Below are 18,478 nucleotides of genomic sequence, written 5' to 3'. Positions count from 1 at the left end.
GTCAGAATTGCATTGCATTTCACCCTCCACGTGTATAACAGTGGTAAAGTAGGTAAAATGATAATTAACTGCTCCTCCTGTTATGTCTGTCTAGAGATCTGAAGAATAATTTGATCAGCACAATTGAGCCAGGGGCCTTCTATGGGCTTTCAGAACTGAAGCGCCTGTAAGTATTAATTCCATTTGAATTATTCTGAAAATTGTGTTTGTATCGACATTTCTATCCTTGGGCAACTCAAATATGCCACCAAGCAATAATCAAATAAGGGCAATGGCTGTAAAATAGAAAATCACACATTCTGCTTTTTACATTTACCATGCCTTTTTTCCCTTCTTCCCCTTCTTTCTTCCTTTTCTTTTTCTTTTTTACCTTTTGCCATTTAAAATCATCAGTTTAATCTCTGGTAAGTGTCCTAACAAATGCACCTACAAAGGTAAAAAACATGCCTAATTAATGACTAAGCAAATGATATATCACTGTGGACATTAATCAGAAATAAACAGTAAACAGAAATAAACACTCAACAGTTCAAATGTGTGTGAACAATGGTTTGTGCTACACTAATTTTTTTTTTTACTTTTATCATAAATCAGCCCGATCAAATACATTATTAGAAAGGAAACTTTGTCGTACTGTAGAGTTTGTCTACCATTTTCCATACCATCAGCCTTGACTTTTCTTGATGTTTTTTTACTTTCATAATGGTTTTCTAAGGAAACATGATCTTACATAGTATATTCCCTGTCCATCATTCTTGCAATTCTGTCTTGGAAAAGGCTCTCATAGTACTTTCAGAAGCACTGGCTGATTTTTAAACTACATTTTAGAGGGTAAAAATATCTAAGTTAGTAGAATTCTTCAGTTGGGCATTTTTCTTTTAATTAACGAGGACTACAGACCCTCCTTAGTTGTACTCAGCCTAAGGAAAAGTGAGATGAACCCTTTTTTAATTATAATTTTCCAAGTGACAGCTTCCAAATATCCATGCACTGGCTAAGTAGGCCATCAGCACATGCCAGGCATTTTCCAAGCCATCATGTATGCTGTCTTATGAGAAAACCTATAAGAAAACAGGGATTATTTTAGTGGGATGGGAAGATTTAGATGAGAAGGAGAAGATTGCAAATCAACTGAAAAATAATTTTACAAATCCTCTGCTTTTCTGCTGCGTGGTAGTCTCAAGCTGCTGTGTGCTGGGGGCACTGCAGAAGGTTTCTCTCTCTGATCATGCTGTAGCCGTGTTTTCTAATACCAGCCCCTCAGTTCTAGTGTCTTGCTTAATAATGATGAAGCCAGAGTAGCATATACATTTTTAACACAAATAAGAGCATTAGGTTTGAAGCTTTCTTGCTGGCTCTGTGTGCAGGGGTAACGGTAGAATGCAACAATAAAGATGAGCGCTAATTGTTGCTTTGGCCGCGCACTCTAATAACACAACCCTGACCTCTTGTGGGAAAACCAGGAAACCTGAGCAAGTCTGGGCTGCTCATCCACAGAATGCACAGGTGTGGAGCCTTTAGGTCAGCCAGGAGAAAGGAATAAAGGGAGAGGAACTCATCAGGTATTGGACAAGAGAGAAGAAAAGACTCTTCAGCGCAGTAGAATTGGCAATGTTGAGTTTTGTCATGCCAAATCTCGAAAAACCCCATTGCTGAGATGAACAAGTAACACTGGAAGCAATCTAGAGACAGAATTGTTTAATTGCTGGACTACCACATTTGATGCAAATCTTTGTAGTTCCATGGTAAACAACAAAATATCTTCCCTCCTTCACTGTGCAACTGTTGGGAAGGAGACAGTAGAGCAAAAGGAATAAATAGTGTAAACTCCTGTTGAATATTGAATACAGTAATTACTTTAAGACTGTACATTCATGTGTTTTTATTTCCTGTGTAAAATATAAATGATGCTGAGAAAAGCAGAAGCTGATGTAATGTGGGCAACTGCAAGAGAAATGGCAGGTCAGACAGACAAGCCACAGGCTGTCAGAATGTTTTCTGTGAATGATTTGGAGATCTGTTATTATTTGTATTTGAATGACAAACTGAATTATTTCCAGGGTTTACTCAAAAAGGTACACACAAAATTAATGGAAATTGAAAATTTATGAATCACTAAAAATATGGCATTTAGTTATTCAACACAGAAGAGTTCTTCTCTCTAACATCAACTTTGTGAGTCAGCATTAGTAAGTTAAACATTTAACTCCTGAAAAGGAGCACCAGCTTTATACATTATGGACTGAATTGTGTTTAATGTAGCAGATGTAACAGGTATTAGTCTGGGGAAAAGTGTAGCAAGTTGCCTTTTCTTTTTGCTGTTTTTTTTTTTTTTTGGAAAACATGTTTTACAATACAGAAATTTCAGTCACTGCTATATAACTTCCTATGAAAATAGCACTCACTGAAGTAAACTGTGAGAAAATAGCATTTATTCTTTCATTTTGGTAAAAATGCGATTTTAGTGTGTGCCTCTCTTAGAGAAATATGCACCCATATTGATTAGTATAGACAGAATCTGCTTTTGCTACCCAGATTATGCCCCACATTGTGATGCAATTCTTCCATGTGTTCAGACGTTGCCTAGACAAAAGCAAAGCATTACCCAATCAAGAATTCTGGGTAGGTTTTTTTTATATTTCTAATAGAAAGATATGTAGATGTGCATATATACATGTATATATGTATTTATCTTAAACTTGCAGTTTTAGAGTTCCTATGTAGCTTTTATGAGGAGAACTTAAAGAATAATGCTAACATGAAATTAATGCACTATATTGTATCCTCAGTATTATCTCAGCTGTTCTCTACTTAATATCCTTGACAAGCATTTAAGAAATATTTTCATCCTAATGTGAGGTTTCATCATATACTTGCACAACAATATATTCTTTGTCTGATAGAAGGCAATTTCATAGTGAACTAAAGAGATTGCCTTCATTTTGCAGCTAATTGAATGTGTTCCCATGAAAACAGTAACTGGATTTGTCAAACTGCAACCTTTAGTCTTCCATTTGATTACTTTAGTATTCTCATGTATCACTAGAAAAATATGGAATCTGCACAATGTAGTAAAGGAATCAGAAAACTACCTCTAATTCTAAAACAAAAAATACATTCTGATCAACATTTTTCCTGGCTGCATGATCACTAAAAATCCTTGTGTAATTGCAATTATTTTTTAAAATATGTACTTGGTGAGAAGGAAAATTTGGGTCAAGGTTGAAAACCAAATACATAAAAATCAAACTCTAATCTACCAAGGGGCAGGTTTGCTTTACCCTAATATGATTGCTTATACCTGTTTTTGTCTCCTTCCTGCAAGCATCCTGTACAATGTGTTGCATGTATGGCTTATACAGAAAACATTTCTTCACTTTCTGCTGGCAAAAACAGTAATGCCTTTTACTGTTTGTGCTCTCAGAAAGCCACAGTATTGCTCTTTTAAGAGCTTGCCAAGCGCTTATCAAAACTGACCTCACTAGCTCAAAAATTAATTGCCTTCTGGTTTCTGTGATTTCAGCAAGAAAGGCTGCTGTTAATGAGATGAAACATGAGTAAACAGTAAAAAAAAAAAGTCAGTTTTGGCTGAATATTGCATGGAACAAAATACATAGTATTCTTCCTAAGTTAAAAACTGCAGGCGCTAATAACTCTGATCAGGAAAATTCTGTATATTTGTAATATTATTTTGCTTTTATTTACTACATATATATATAAAACCCCATTTTAATACAATTAGACGTCACAATATGATTTGTGGAATATTGCTCAATAATGTTAATTTAAAAGTTATTTAATCCATTTATTCAGTTATGTTACATTATGGGAAAAGGATTTATTTCTCATTTGTCTCTAACTCCTTAAGTATTAAAAATATAGATACTTTGTGTGATTACATAGGTATGTATATAAATAAGACAGACTTAATGTTTCATGGGATTTTTGTTTGTTTCAGGGATCTTTCAAATAACAGAATTGGTTGCCTAACACCAGAAATGTTTGTTGGACTTAATAATCTTCACAAATTGTGAGTATAATACCAGTTTTGTTTTAAACAGAAGAAATCTCAATTGTCACATTACTGACCTGAGTATAGTTGGCAGAAAATTACATTATAAGAAAGTTGTAGGTTTTGTACTAAAAGGCCCCTGTCCTGAGCCTTTGATTGTGATGAGTTGAGATTGAAAATATTTTTTCTCTATTTGAATTGTAAAATCTATCAGAAATGCAAAGAATTAAATTTCATTTCCACATTAAAAAAAGGCTAAACATGAAATTTCTGTTTGCATGTCTAAGAAACAATTAAAGTTGGCTGTAAATTTCCTGGCTGGGAAAGAGAAAATTTATAGGAAGAATCCTGGTTTAAATGGACATTTGGCTGAGCCCAGGAGGGCTGTGTATCTTCATTCAGATCTGTCTTCATTCCTGTACGTGAAATAAATTTCTATGCTGCATCCTATGGTATGATCATTCCTATAGTATGTGACAAATCTCATACTTTCTTTTTGTCATCTCCAGCCAGTTATGGCATTTCCTTGGACAAACAGGGAAATCTTTCTAGAAAGATATGCCATGAGGTCAAGATAACACCAGGTAAAAGGCTGAAGTCTGGCACACTTACAGATCCCATTAATGAGAGTAACTATGCAAGGTCTTCTCTGATGGAAACAAATGAGAACAGATGATGGGAAGAGCCTTGATAGCACATAATGAACAGGTGCAACCTGCCCCTCTTTTTACTCATCTCAGATGTTGTGCCAAATTAGGCAAGCCCAACTCAGCTATTGAGGGTTTCTATCTCTGCTTTTGTTGTGCTCAGTGAACATGACTGTGGCTATAAAGATAGATTACCTTGGAAGGTAAGTTTAATTCAAAATGGTGAAGTCACGTTGTTAAATGGAATGTAATTCTAGTTGCTAGGAACAGACTCAATAGAAACTCTTCAAATCCATGCTCTCTCAGAAAGATCTGAAATTTCCATTCACAAATCTGCAAGACCCCATCTTAAAAGTTAAATAGAAGTTCAGTACAGAACATTGGTCTCTTGGTGGCAAAGAACAGAAATTCATTCCCAGAGAGTGCACAGCAGTTGGTCTGTGACAGTGTTTGGCTGTACTATCCCTTTTGTCTGAAGCCCAGGAAAGAATGTGGCAGTGTATCTCCACACCCTTCACCGATGCAGGGAAAAGGCACAATGTGCAGGCTGACTGCCCATGGTTATTGGGCTGATCAAACCACACCATTACAGTTTCTTTTTGTACAGATTTGCTATATACCTGCTATTTCTGGTCACCAGAGTATCTGTCCCAGCATTGGCAATTTTTTTTCTGAGCTGTAAGGACCAGAGAGACTCACCAGTTACCTCTACACAGTCATTAACTTTGTATTTTCTTGCATCCACTCTTTTTGTGGGTCTAACTTTGACCCACATTTAATTTGGAAATGGCTGTGTTTCCAGATCTTGCTGTATCATTTTCCTTCTGAGGCACCAGTTTATAACAGAAATTTGAATGAGACATTTCTTAAGTGTAGCTCCCAAGTGGCAGTCTACTAACATTTTTCACTTTGAATAGTGTTATTAAATTAATTACAAGTTCATGTTTAAGAAGGTTCTTCTCTTCTTGTTCTCTTAATTTTGACCAAACGTTGGTTTTGTTATGGCCAGATTTCATACTCACATTCTCTTAATGCTGTGCGGCAGAGTCATTGTTGAAAGCTCAAAATGCAACCACTCAGAAGACCATTTTGGCAGAGCATCAGTAATGTCTTACTCCCTCCTTTCCATCTTGTCCATTATCTTACTTGTGCATTATCTTACTTTGTTTTACAGTAAATGCACTTTACACCAGGTCCTTCACGCTTTTGTGGATATGATGTCCATGCTTCAGTGAAAAAATTATGATTCTGGTAACTGGAGACCTCTTAGTCTGACCTCTTTCTATTTTATAAGTGAGTTTTGAAAGAAAGAAAAATGGAAAAAAAAAGTTGGCAAATCAGAAATTGTTAAAAATCAATATGAGGCTATAGATGGTTTATAATGTCATCATATGAAGAGATCTTTAATCTTAAAAATCATAGTAATATATATTTAGGCAGTCTATAATATCTACTCTTTAATAATCTTTTAGTTAAAATAGAGCAGTATTGTTGAAGTGTTTTTGCACCATGTCTTAGCATACTTTCCAGATTTTAAAATCTTCCTTGCTCTTTGCTAAGCTTTTCCTGTTATCTTCTCTCCAGTTCTTTGATCTTTTAAAATTTTGAATTATTTTTTTCAAGATTTAAGATTTGGCTGTTAATCCATTTAGTCTATCTCCCATTTTTCTTTTTTGGGTTTTAAATTGCCTTTCTACCACTGACCTAATAAATAGGTCCATCCTGCATTGTAGTCTGTGTGGCCTAGTGCTTTATTAATTACTTTATTTGTTTTATTAGTAGTAGTATTTCAAAAGTCTGTCCTTTGCAAATTAGAGGCTTAGTAATAGTTTAGTCTACCTTATGCTTTCATCTGAAGTGAATAATTTCACAATTGCTATGTCAAAAGCTATAGCTGCCTTGCAGGGCTTGTTCTCCTTACCAAACCAAAGTCAAGAGTAGCACCACTCTTGTTGGGTCACTGATTACTTTGTGAAAAAATACTGCCACACTCCCAGTCAAGGGGAACTGTCTCCTGCCATTCAGAGTATCACATGTTCCTTGATCTCAGAAATCTCATATAATGTCCTAATGCTGGTAGTAATTATTTGGACTGAGATCTCAGTTTGCCTGTGGTGTAAAAGTGGTCATTGTTAGTGGACTGCAAGCTGATGCCGCCTGGTACTTTTCTATCACTTTTTTTGCCTTGGAAGTTTATGAAGAACCATACTTTTTAAACATGTTTAAAAGACAATAGGTCACCTTTCTGTTCCTACTGATATGTCTGAATTGTGTTTACTTGCCATTTGAGGGTATGAGAAATCTGTTCTCTGGAAAGGTTATGGAGAAGCATTTACTCAGTGCAGCATCAGTGTTTGTAACAAGGAAAAGATGACAAGTTATTAAATATGGAACTGGTTTCATAGCCATTTACTGAAGGAGAAATATAATGATGCATAGATATGTGTTGATTTATGTAGTTGTTGATTTGGTAATTAGAGCTCTCCTGTGTTATGTTAGCAGAGATGAAGTACAGAAGCCTGTTTGCAGGCTGTTATCAAAACCAGTAGGGAGAGCCATGAGTCCACTGGAGGGAGCAAAGGACATAAATCTTTTCATGTGCCTTCTGTGAAGTACAAATATGGGATTTTCTTGTACTGTTTACAAGCACAAATGCCAGGTGAAACAAAATAACACAGTGTGTTTCGCTCAATCTTGTAAATCTAATTCAGTTTGGAAAAAAATGGGAGTTAGAGCTGAGAAATCAGCTCTAGGCCCAAACTAACACCATGTGGTTTAGCCCAATGATGTGATGCATAAATCTAAACTGAGTACAGTAAAGGTATGTTCAAATACTTCACTAAAAGGGTGAGGATTGCCTGGGCTTTCAGGGATAATGCACACACCCTTCAGTGGGCTTGGTGGTTTTGTGTAGTCTAGTTTAGAACAGGACAACCTCCAGAATTCTTGATTAAAGAAAAAATGAATTATTAGTATCATCTGGTATTGTTTTTAAACAGGCAGACACACAGAGACCACAAGAAATGGTCAGCCTCTTGATGATGTAGAGAAGACTTTTACTGCATTGTAATCAGGAGGTGTAGTTCAGGGAACAGAAATTGAATTCAAAGTTACTAATGAAACCTTAAATTTCATACAGGCCCTGAAATTACTGCAGCCACTGACTTCTGATTATGTTCCTTGAGATTGATCTTATTTTTACACCCTCTTGGATTAGATGATTTTTACTCTGTAAAATGATTTCAAAATGCTTTGACGTCATAGGACAAATGCAACTGGCAGTGCCTCAGTATGAGAGTAGATTTATTACATCTTCTAAGATACTAGTTTACCTCTTTTGGCTAATATATTACCCTTTGGCTATGTTTATGCTGTAATGAGGTGCATATATTCTAACTAGGAGTGACATAATTGAATGCAACAAATCTTCCAAATCTCCTTTGGACCCAATGTTTCAGTGCTTTGTTCCAGAATTAAGTATGCAAATATATTTTGGCTGGGTAATGGAGCTGCTATCTACATTAATTCTGTTTATATTTAATCTAAGTATTAAGAGCTGCAGAATACTGGGATGATGCCACTGTGCTTGTATACCAGACTTCATTTATTTAGGCCCTCATAAATTATCTTCTCAGGTTTCAAAATGTTGCAGCCTGAAATCTGTTTCAACAAGTAGCTACTGCTGGTTCTTCCCTTTGGAGATTCAAACCCAAACTTTATCATTGCTTCCAATTGTTTGATTAAACTATATCTGATTTACTCTTCATCCTGTCTCTGAATCATCAGCAGCAGTTAGCTTTGTGATAACATAATACTGCAAAATCTTGTGTGACTTGATGTCATTGCACCATCTAATCACTTTGTATGGTGCCAGAAATCAAATAAAAACCACTAACACAGTTAATCAAACAGACCCCATTTCAGCAAATAAGGAAATACAGAATGTAACCTGCCCTCTCTGTATTTCTGATCTCATTTTTTACACCTCTTATCCCACTTTGCCTATTTTTTTTTGCACAGATCAATCTGTTATCGTTGCATTTGACTTTTGCTTTTTAATGCTGCTCTTAAGAGGGAAGCATTCTTCATATTCATATATTTCTGCTTCTATCTATATTCTGCCTCAAATGGTACTTTGACACATGTAACTCTTTTTGACTGTTTTGTGGCATTCGTCATTTATATTGAAACTTTTGGCAGAAGTGCTTTATTAATTTCTGGAAAAGCACAAGTATTGGTATATGAAAAAACAAGTTTAGGACTTTCTAATTAAGACTGAAATGTTTTATCTCTGATAAAACTGAAAGCACATCTTTCTATTAATGGAGTGAGTTAATGGCATAGTAAGTGCTTTGAGCTTTGGAGTGAATCAATTTGTTTTATTTGAAATATTTGCAAACGAGGTGTTACAGATGTTTCTAGAATAAATGCCCTTTTAAATCAAGCTAAAGTAGGGTTTTGGGATATCTGAAATGGAGAAATTTTACAACAGTATATATTTGACAATATTGTAATATATAATGTAAATTATGTGCACTAAAAAAATAGGTATTTACAGAGTGCTGCATCAGCTCAGAAATGCATGAGTTATTTGGGTGATTTGAGAAGATTTCTGAAATTTTTGTTAAAGAACAAACTAATTCTAGTGGTGATATCCAAATATTATAATTATGTTTCTTGGACATAGAAATGTGTTGCATTTTGATTTACACAGCCCTGTGAACATGATCCTAGTCTGCTAATAATTAGTAGTAATATGGAAACTTCAAACCAGGTCATTGCCAGAAGAATATGAAAAGTTGAATTGCTGGATTTCTGCTGATGTCACTGTCAGGAGCTCAATTATTCCAGCACTTGGTAAAAGGGAATTCTGAAATTTTCCTGATAACTGAGTTTTTGTAACCAACTTTGAATTCAAACATATGGTGTTCAGGCACTGGACAGAACATATCTCAGTATTTCATAAGTAGGTAATTCATATGATCTGAAGTCTTAATCTTGGATATGCGCTAATTTTAGTATGGGTAGAGAAAAAGACATTATTACTTGACAATTAAGCATTTAATTTTTGTATTACTAAGGCACTGGCAGAGCAATACTGTTTAACTATGTTAAAGTGAATTGCCTCTGTTTGCAAGTATTCAGCCTGACCCATTCAGCCATCAAGACAAGAAAGAGTAGAGCAGTAATTAAAATGGAAATGAACTAATTTAAGGATAGGAAAAATTGGTGTGTTTAAAGTCCTTTGTAATAAAACTGTTTGAGTAGTCACTTTGAAAACTCATTACTGCTTTAAGGAATTGCTTGAATTCTTTGGAACATTACTAAATTAAGACACTGTTTTTGTTTCTTTAGCTTGAAGACATCCTGACTATACAATAAAAATACAATACAGGTCTCACTGACTAATTATTTTATTAACATTTTCACCCAAATTCTAGAATATTCTCTTCTCAAATTCTCTTCTTTTAAATATGTAGAAGTGTTCCTCTTTATGAGACCAAGTGAATTGTATGTATTTCTGCTGTGAAAATAAAACAAGTGTGAATTGATTTAAATATTACTGTCACCTACCAAAACCAAAAAGCAATGCACCAAATTTAAATATGTTTTTACTATTGTCAAGAAAGCAACTTTTTAATTAGCTGTTGGGAAAATTATATTCTATAACAATTTTCTTTTCTTCTTGCATTTGTTATGACTAACAGTAAATTGCTTTCTTTTTTCCCTAGGAATTTGTCAGGGAATATTTTTTCAAGTCTCATGAATGGACTTTTTTCTGAGCTGCTAGCTCTGAAAGCCCTGTGAGTATCATTCTTTTGTTTGTAATCTGAAGTACTTCAGAAACACATTAGAATAAACATAGCAGAGTTGAATATGAATTCAAGCAGGATTGTTTCTAGAGATGCATTCTAAAAATAAAATCTGCAGTATTTTGTTATCCATGTCTGGCTCACTCTTGATGAGCTGCCATCTTTACCTGTTGCAGAAAAATGGATAGCACAGGTAATTCAACCCCATTCCTGACTAGCCTAGTCTGGTCTCCTGACTAAAATCCCCTTTTTTTTTTTCTTTTTACTTTAAAATCTTATACTTTTCCATGGTTTCATGCATTAAATTTATTAGGCCTCTAATTGCACAAAACCAGTAATGTTAAATATTTTTCCTGGAATTATGCTAACATTTCCCAGTTATTGATATTAATTGTTCTTGGCTAAGATTTCAAAGTGTATACTGAATGTTTCTACTTAGAGAGGTTTTTAGTAAATTTAGGTATGTTATAGTATGATTTCTGCAGTAACGCAGACTCAAAATTATTTCAGTAGTCAATGATGTTTTCCTGGAACCAAACACAGAATTTTTGCATAATATTATGAAAGTAATAAACAGTGGGACAATGTGTATTGGTTGTCTCAGACTGTCTTTGAATTCATGCATCCATAGTTATGCATTAATCTAGAATTCTCTTTTAAATTAGATAATCTGAATCTAGCAGAAGAAAATATGTTCATGGAAACTGCATGTTTACCATTTGTGGTCATTCTTTGCCTTTGTAGACATTTCAACACTGATTCACTGATTTGTGACTGTAACCTGAAATGGGTCTTGCAATGGGCCAGAAATGCTTCAGTCCGAATAGCAGAGGAAACAGTTTGTGCTTACCCCAGTGCTTTACATGGACTGTCCCTTTATAACCTGAAGGAAAACCAGCTGATATGTGGTGAGTTGTACTCTGATTTAGCATTACAAACTGAATTGGAATCCAGAGAAAATATCAAAACCCCAGAAATTATGCAAAAAACCAAAATAAAAATTAATAAATCTGATAGATGTTTGACACAGAAGATACACCTGAGAATGAATGAGAACAGAAAAAAATAGAAATTTCTTATTTCATATCTCAAGAACATCACTGTTCTGCAATGTATTCAGTAATATGCAATTGTGACATAGAACATTTAACTATGATGCTAGCTCTACATTATATTCTTCATGAAACTGATGATTCCTACCTGAGTTTGTATAACGTTTCTTTCAAGTTATGTATCTGAAAGAGTGATATTGATGTCAAATTTAATTCTTTTATTTTTTATTTTTATCAACCTGTAACTATACCTTTTATCACTGCTTCCTGGGGATGAACAGAATTCTTACAGTGTGCTTCAGTTAGGTGAATTCTGTATGAACATGTAGAAGTGAAATGTTTTGTGGATATTTTCCACCATAACAAACATGATAGATGTGGTCTGAGGGAAAAAGCAAAAAGGTAAAGGAAACTCATTTCACATTGAGCTTTGTCTATCAATGAGCAGATTAAACCAGAGATTTTTAAAAGTATCGCACTGCAGAGAAAAGATCACTGCCTGAGATGGTGCCAGTGGGTTCCAGAATCAAAAGTCTAATTTCACACATGGTTGATGAATTTCAGAATCTTTGAATCTTTGACATGCTTGAATCACAGAAAATTGCTGAGATTGGGACTTTGCTAATGTCTTTTGCAAACAAAAGGAGAGTCAGACATTTCTCCTAACAACCACAAGAAGAGTGATGTGTGTTGTAAGAAACATATTAATAGCAGGGGGGAGATCAGAAGTTGCCTGGAATGATATAGAGAATTGGTTTTAACAACAAATACAGATATTTATAGGTTGGAAGAAATGTTAAAGGATGTGAATACTACCTACACATGGTCCATCAGGTGAATTGTTAAGGAAACACAGATAGGTGTCTGGAGGCAAATATGGAATGTGACCTTGTGAGTGCAAGGCAGAGACATTTCCAGTAGCCTGTGTTGCTAAACATTTGAAATTCTGCAATGTTCTTCAAATATTAAGCTCCCATTTTATAGAGAGCCAGCATGGGCATCTCCATTTCCCAGCAGGAAAAGTAGTTATTCTAAAAGTGCTGGAATGATCAGAAGAGTGATTAAGGACTGTTAATTGGCATTTCCAGGTAACAAGTGAATATAAATCTCTGAATTCTACAGAGGGAATGAAAGCAATTTCTCAAAATTTCTTAATTTAATTCCTAATAGGACTCCCTATCAGACCTTTGATACAGAATTTATAATGCCCATCTAGTTCTCACTCCTTCTTACAATCAAGGGCTGTAATGACTGCCAGTAGCTTGACTTTAATTCCAATATCTGCAGAGAGTTTTACAGTGGTTGTAATTGCTGAGCTTTCCACCAGCTCTGTAATATCTGCCAGGTATTTCATGGTGCTCAGAGTATCCGCTGGGTAGCTCACAGTGCCCAGAACATTTAGCAATTTCATTTTCAGTAAGTTAATTTGAGCTTAGGCATAATAGAAAGCTGTCTGGCACCAAAATAATAATAGCTATTGAGGATGATTTATAAATAATATGTGTGTGTTAAAATATGCACGGAGTTGATCAAATTAAACATCTCTTAAAGAAGATATTGAGTGACTTAAAATAATTTAAAAAAATTCACCTTTATGTGAACATCATCCATACTGTCAGACATTTATAGACACTGATCTTCCCTCTACATGCTAAAAGGTATTATGAGTTATCACAGTGACAAGATGAGCAAAAAAAGAAGAATGAAAGGGAAAAAATTAACATAGGAGAGAAATGGACAAAGAGTTTTGCAGGGAATGAACCAAGAAGTCAAAGTATGTGGTCTCTGAATAGCTACAAGGAGAAGTTTGCCATCAGCTTTTTAGATTATTTTATAGGTTGGGGTGAGAAAAGAATAATCTTTTGGATTTCTTCCTGGCAAATCTTTCTCACACATCTACTTACTCATGATAGCCAAAGTAGTAAGTTTCCTGCTGGAAACAGTTAAAAACCTGCTTTGGGGATTTTAGGAGCTATGTAACTGCACAGTTTTAGAATTCCCAGGGTTCTGCTTGCATATTTCGCTAACAGCTTTTAAGAGCTACTTAAATCTTCTTTAACAAAATTCTCCAGCTGTCAGAAATGTTTGGTTATAAAACAATTCTTCACATTGTTGGAAATAAGGCTGAAAAGCTGGTTGGATGACAAAGTATGGTTTTGCCCTTGTCTTCTGCGTTAATGATGAGAGACTGTGGTGAGTTCATAATGGTATGGACAAAGTATCTCTCTGAAAAATGGTTGTGAAATTGGCTTCATGCAGTGCCTCGTTACTCTTTCTCCATGACTCCAAATACAGGTTATTCCGTTTCCAGGAGGAAAATTATATTTTCCTGAATGCAAGTGCTATAAATTTTTAATTTTCCTAAATACAGGGTACTGAGGTCTGATAGGAGTCTGAGATTTTCTCTGGCTCACATCACCAGCAGAGATGGATTCTCTAAGCCAAATTCTTCACTCAGGAAAGACCCGTATGTGTGTTTGTCTTAAGGGGATTATGAAAGGTTGCTCCTAAAGCTGGATTTTGATTATTTATACTGGTTAATGAGATAAGAGAATTTAGTTTCTCAGTCTCGAAACTGTATTGATGTTACTGAACAGCATGAATAGGTAAAAATTCAGTTGTTCTGCAAATTACAATTGACATATAACTGTGATGGAGTACTTTTCTGTTAAAAAGCGTTGACTCATCAAAACAATGTTTGCAAAAGTGCTGACTTTCTTTTTTCCTCCAATTAGATTTTATTTAAAGGTTAGAAAGTAGTTGACATAATATCAATAATATTTAAATAAATGTTTTGACTAAAATGCTGAAAATGTTTACTAAATGTTACAAAAAAATATTGCAAAGGTCAAATTACAGAAAAAATTTTATGGTGCCTGAAGACATTTATTTATTTATTTATTTATACCACAAAGAAAATGATCTAATTCTCCTGGGACAAAGTGCTGTTTCTCATACAGATCTCCTACAAATTAAAATCTTGGGTTTTGAATATATATATATATATGCTCTACTGATGTTTATAAATAAGTAATTGAGAACATATTATTCCCATCTGTTAATTAAAAAAGAAACTGCTTGAAAAGAAAATATAAAAGGATATTGAGAAATCTGGTTTTTTGCTTAGAGTTTATTGCATTAATACATAATAAATTGAATTTTCATTCTTTATCATGATGGATTTTTTCATGCAGTTAGTAAAAAAGTTTTGTTCTTTTTTGGTATCAGTAGCTTTTCTGGTTTCTGTGGTCTACTGTTCCAATCTTGGTGATAATATTGTTGCATGGACCTATAAAGCAGACAGGTTCAAAGAACTAGAGGGAGCATCTTGATTCTCAGGAAATCAAAATGCACAGAAGAGTCTACATTGCTTTAAAGTGATTGTGTCTACTCAGCCAGATGGTTTGCTGTGCATACATTCACATCAGTGCATCACAGCATTTTCAGCAAGCTCGTTTCTGCTGCATGACACCTTTTCTGTAGTTGTCTTTATCTTTCCTGTAGTTGTCCTTACCTGTCTGAGCTGTGCTGTGAGGCAGTCTGCCAGAAAGCCCCATAAAGCAATCTTGCCCCATAAAGCAATCTTAAACAGTCCTGGGTGGCTCTCTGGCCATGTTAGCAGAGCTTGCTCTGGCTCTTTGCATCTAACTCCATATGAGATGCTGGCTAAAGGTAATCCCCAAAAACTGTGTTTGCCCTTTTTCTCTGTGTTGATGTAAAGCTATGTACAGGTCTTTTCCTTGGAAGAAACAAATCTATTGCTTCTCTCTTTATTATGCTTCTGCATTGAATGTTTCTGTTTCCCACTTCCTTATTATCTGTGTTGAATTGAATGGGAGAAAATCTCTTTCTGTGTTGAGCTGATTCAACACAGGACTGTAGGACAAGAGTTAAAAGAAGTTCTAAGATACAGGGTTATTTATTCACCTATAGTTTGCACATCTCTGAAAAACCCATGCTGTTGAAATAATTACACCTAGGAAATTGAGACAATTAACAAAGCTAGTATTAATACATCTTCTCCTTATACCATCCTCAGCAAAGAAACTTCAAAGGTAAAGGAAATGTGTATAAGCACAAATGTTAGACACATTCATTGAGGACACAGTCTCAGGGGAAAATATGGTAGAAATAGAACTCAAAAAGCACAGAGTAACAGCAAATTACAAGACAAGTATCTCAGCTGAGTAATTTTCCTTTCTTTTATTGACATAGGTGAGATAGCATCTGGTTATAGGTACCATCTCATCTACCATAAATGCTTCCTGAGTCACAGGAGTTTGTTTTTCAGAGGTGGAGTACCCAGAGGCTTGATTTGAATTGTTGCTCTGTGTGCTTCACATTCATGAAAATCAACTGTAGGGTGTTTCACAGAAGGGCTATTCCAGTAGATTATTTTGAAAGAATGTATTATGCCAGAATGTGTGTTCTGTCACCTGTTGGCTGTGATCCATAGAACTCTAAAGTATTTACATCAAACTTACAGTGAGAAATTCTTTGGGTTGGTTCATAATTTACTAAAAGCTTTCATAGTCTATTTGGACTTTCACCACGGGTGGCAAGAAGTGAGTACTCACAATAGAGCTGGAGTTTTGTCTGTGTAGGGTCTGTATGGTGAGGCTGCTGCCATGCCTTAGGGGGCTGTCTGCTGAGACAAGTGTTAACACTGCAGTAGAATAAAAATCCATCCTATTGAATATAGAGATGAGAAAAGAAGATAATAGTTGTGACTTGTGAATGTCCAACAGTGTTTGAATTATTACTCAGTCTCTGAACTCTGTAAACTACCTTAGTTTAAACTGCTAACTCATGAATTAAATTAGCAAGTTCTGACTCATAAAATATTATTGAAATGTGGGGTTTGAGGAATGATAGACTCCCTACTTAGGATGGACACTTCAAAGGGAGGAATAAAAGTCAAAGAAGTAAATCCTTTTCTGACTTCTGTGTTCTGCAATAAAATTCTTTAAATGTTTCATAGAAAATGTGAATAATTTATTGGATGGGAGGAGATAAAGTTGTTAGGGAATTGTTTGTACTTAACCAGCACCTTGTCTTTTGTAGTTTGCTTCACTTCACTGAGAATCAGAGTATCTGTTCCCCCAAAGGAGCAGAGTCAGGCTAAAATGTAGGTGCTTTTTACTCTGATGCTTCATACCTGTTCAGATGAAAACTTGTGCAAAGCAAAAAAAGAAAAAAACACAATTATATGCTTTATGCATTCATTCTGCTTGTGTTGTTAGAGATTTCTTGTCCATTTTAAGATTCAATTTCTTACAAAGGAACTACTTTCTTCATTAGCTATCTACTGTCACATTTTCTAATCTGCCTTTCTCATGCTTAAATATCAGGAGAACATTAGGGTACATTTCTCTCAGGCCACATGCTGCTCCCTAGTCTATTTTTATAAGTTTGGGGTTTTTTTGCAATCTTACCTAAAATACAAAAAAAAATTGAAGCATTTAAGACATTTTAAAACAATTATAGTAATACCATTGGGAAAAACTAGAACATTTTCTTTCCTATGCTTCCTCTATAAAGTACTTTTATTTTTTTGAAGTAGCTTTCTTTCTCCTTGACATAGATTGTTAGAAGAGTGTGGCTTTAAATGCTTTCTCAGCAGTGATGGAATAGTGTTGTTTTAGATGCTGTATTTGTTGAAATGTCTTTATAATTTTACCTGATGTAATTGCACATTGTTTCCCCATCATTCCTAGCAGAGTAAGTGGATATCCACTGTCCCATAGTAAGAACTTTGAAAGAAATATGTACTTTTAAAATGCAGGAGAGGGGAAAAAAATTAGGTACTGGGGAATTTTGTCTTTGAAAGAACTTTTTTAACATTTAAATTTAAGCTGATGTCAACAGAATACAATCAGCCTTGATCTATGTCAGTTTTTAAGAAAGCTGTCTACTATCTTGTGTTAGGGATATGGTAAAGAAGTGAGATTTGAAACTCATTTTTTCATGTGGTGCCAAAAATTAAATATCTAGATTCCCATTCAAGTCTTAAAATTGTAAATATCTATATTTGCATATAGATTATTGTTAAAAGTTTCCTTTTCTGTGTAAAATATATTGCAAGAAAAAACATGATCTTAAAATTACCAAGGAGTATTTTTTCTTCCTTTATTTTTTTCAGCATACACAGAACATACAGCGTACACAAAACAAACTTAAACTTAGGGACAGGTTTGAGATTATTGTTTCAATAATTTCTTTATTAATTTACAAGTCATTCCTGCTGCATTAACACAGAGTAAATATTGAACTGTGGGGGGGTTTCAGGATGTACTAACTGACTAAACTCAAAACCTCAAGCAGGAAGAATGATGGATTAATTATCCAGATTTAGACCTCAGTCCTGCAGTTTCTTGGCAGTCCACAGGTAGCTTGCTGCATTCATGCAGAGCAGCATTGTCTTCCAGAATATGCAGGATCAAGACTTCAGCTCTAATTCTGCAGGGACTGCCTAATCACATGAGTAGGTTTAATTATGTTAAAATAGGAATATTCACCCTAGTAATCTTTTACAGGATTAGGTTTTGCAAGATATTGATAGTGATACAATTAGCAGTATTTAAATCCTCTTCCAATTACTTTTGTTCTACAGTGTAAGCAATTCAAAATTTTCTTTATTAAGAAAATACTCATAATAACAGAATGTATATAAATCAGATAATATAACTGATATTTTGGTCTTTAAAAGATACATGGGGTAAGTTCATTTTATGTCACAGCTAAGTGGCTATTTGCAAATCAAAGTTGGCTTCCATACTATCATTTGGTAGAATGAAATGAACAATGCTTTAACCTTTTGTCTCCAAATTCTAGATTTGTCATCTAATATGATCAGTCTCAAAATGGGGGGAAAAGGACTATGTTGCCCTAAATTTAATCTTGACCATTATTATCTAATTTCTTTAGTGGCAGTGTAGAACACTGCTGCAAGAT

General features: G+C 34.7%; 1 protein-coding gene across 1 annotated transcript in view; it reads left to right on the top strand.

The window, feature by feature from the left end:
• Positions 1 to 18,478, top strand: part of LOC118688171 (adhesion G protein-coupled receptor A3) — a 252,313-nt gene that overhangs the window by 94,050 nt on the left and 139,785 nt on the right. Inside the window, exons 3-6 of the mRNA XM_036385594.1 lie at positions 95 to 166; positions 3,959 to 4,030; positions 10,392 to 10,463; positions 11,217 to 11,380. Of these exons, the coding sequence (XP_036241487.1) occupies positions 95 to 166; positions 3,959 to 4,030; positions 10,392 to 10,463; positions 11,217 to 11,380 (380 nt within the window). The remainder of the gene's footprint in view (positions 1 to 94; positions 167 to 3,958; positions 4,031 to 10,391; positions 10,464 to 11,216; positions 11,381 to 18,478) is intronic.

The sequence above is a fragment of the Molothrus ater genome, chromosome 8 (assembly GCF_012460135.2).
Source record: "Molothrus ater isolate BHLD 08-10-18 breed brown headed cowbird chromosome 8, BPBGC_Mater_1.1, whole genome shotgun sequence".
Classification (NCBI taxonomy): domain Eukaryota; kingdom Metazoa; phylum Chordata; class Aves; order Passeriformes; family Icteridae; genus Molothrus; species Molothrus ater.
Note: the sequence above shows the minus strand (reverse complement) of the source record. Positions and strands in the feature narration are given on the sequence as shown.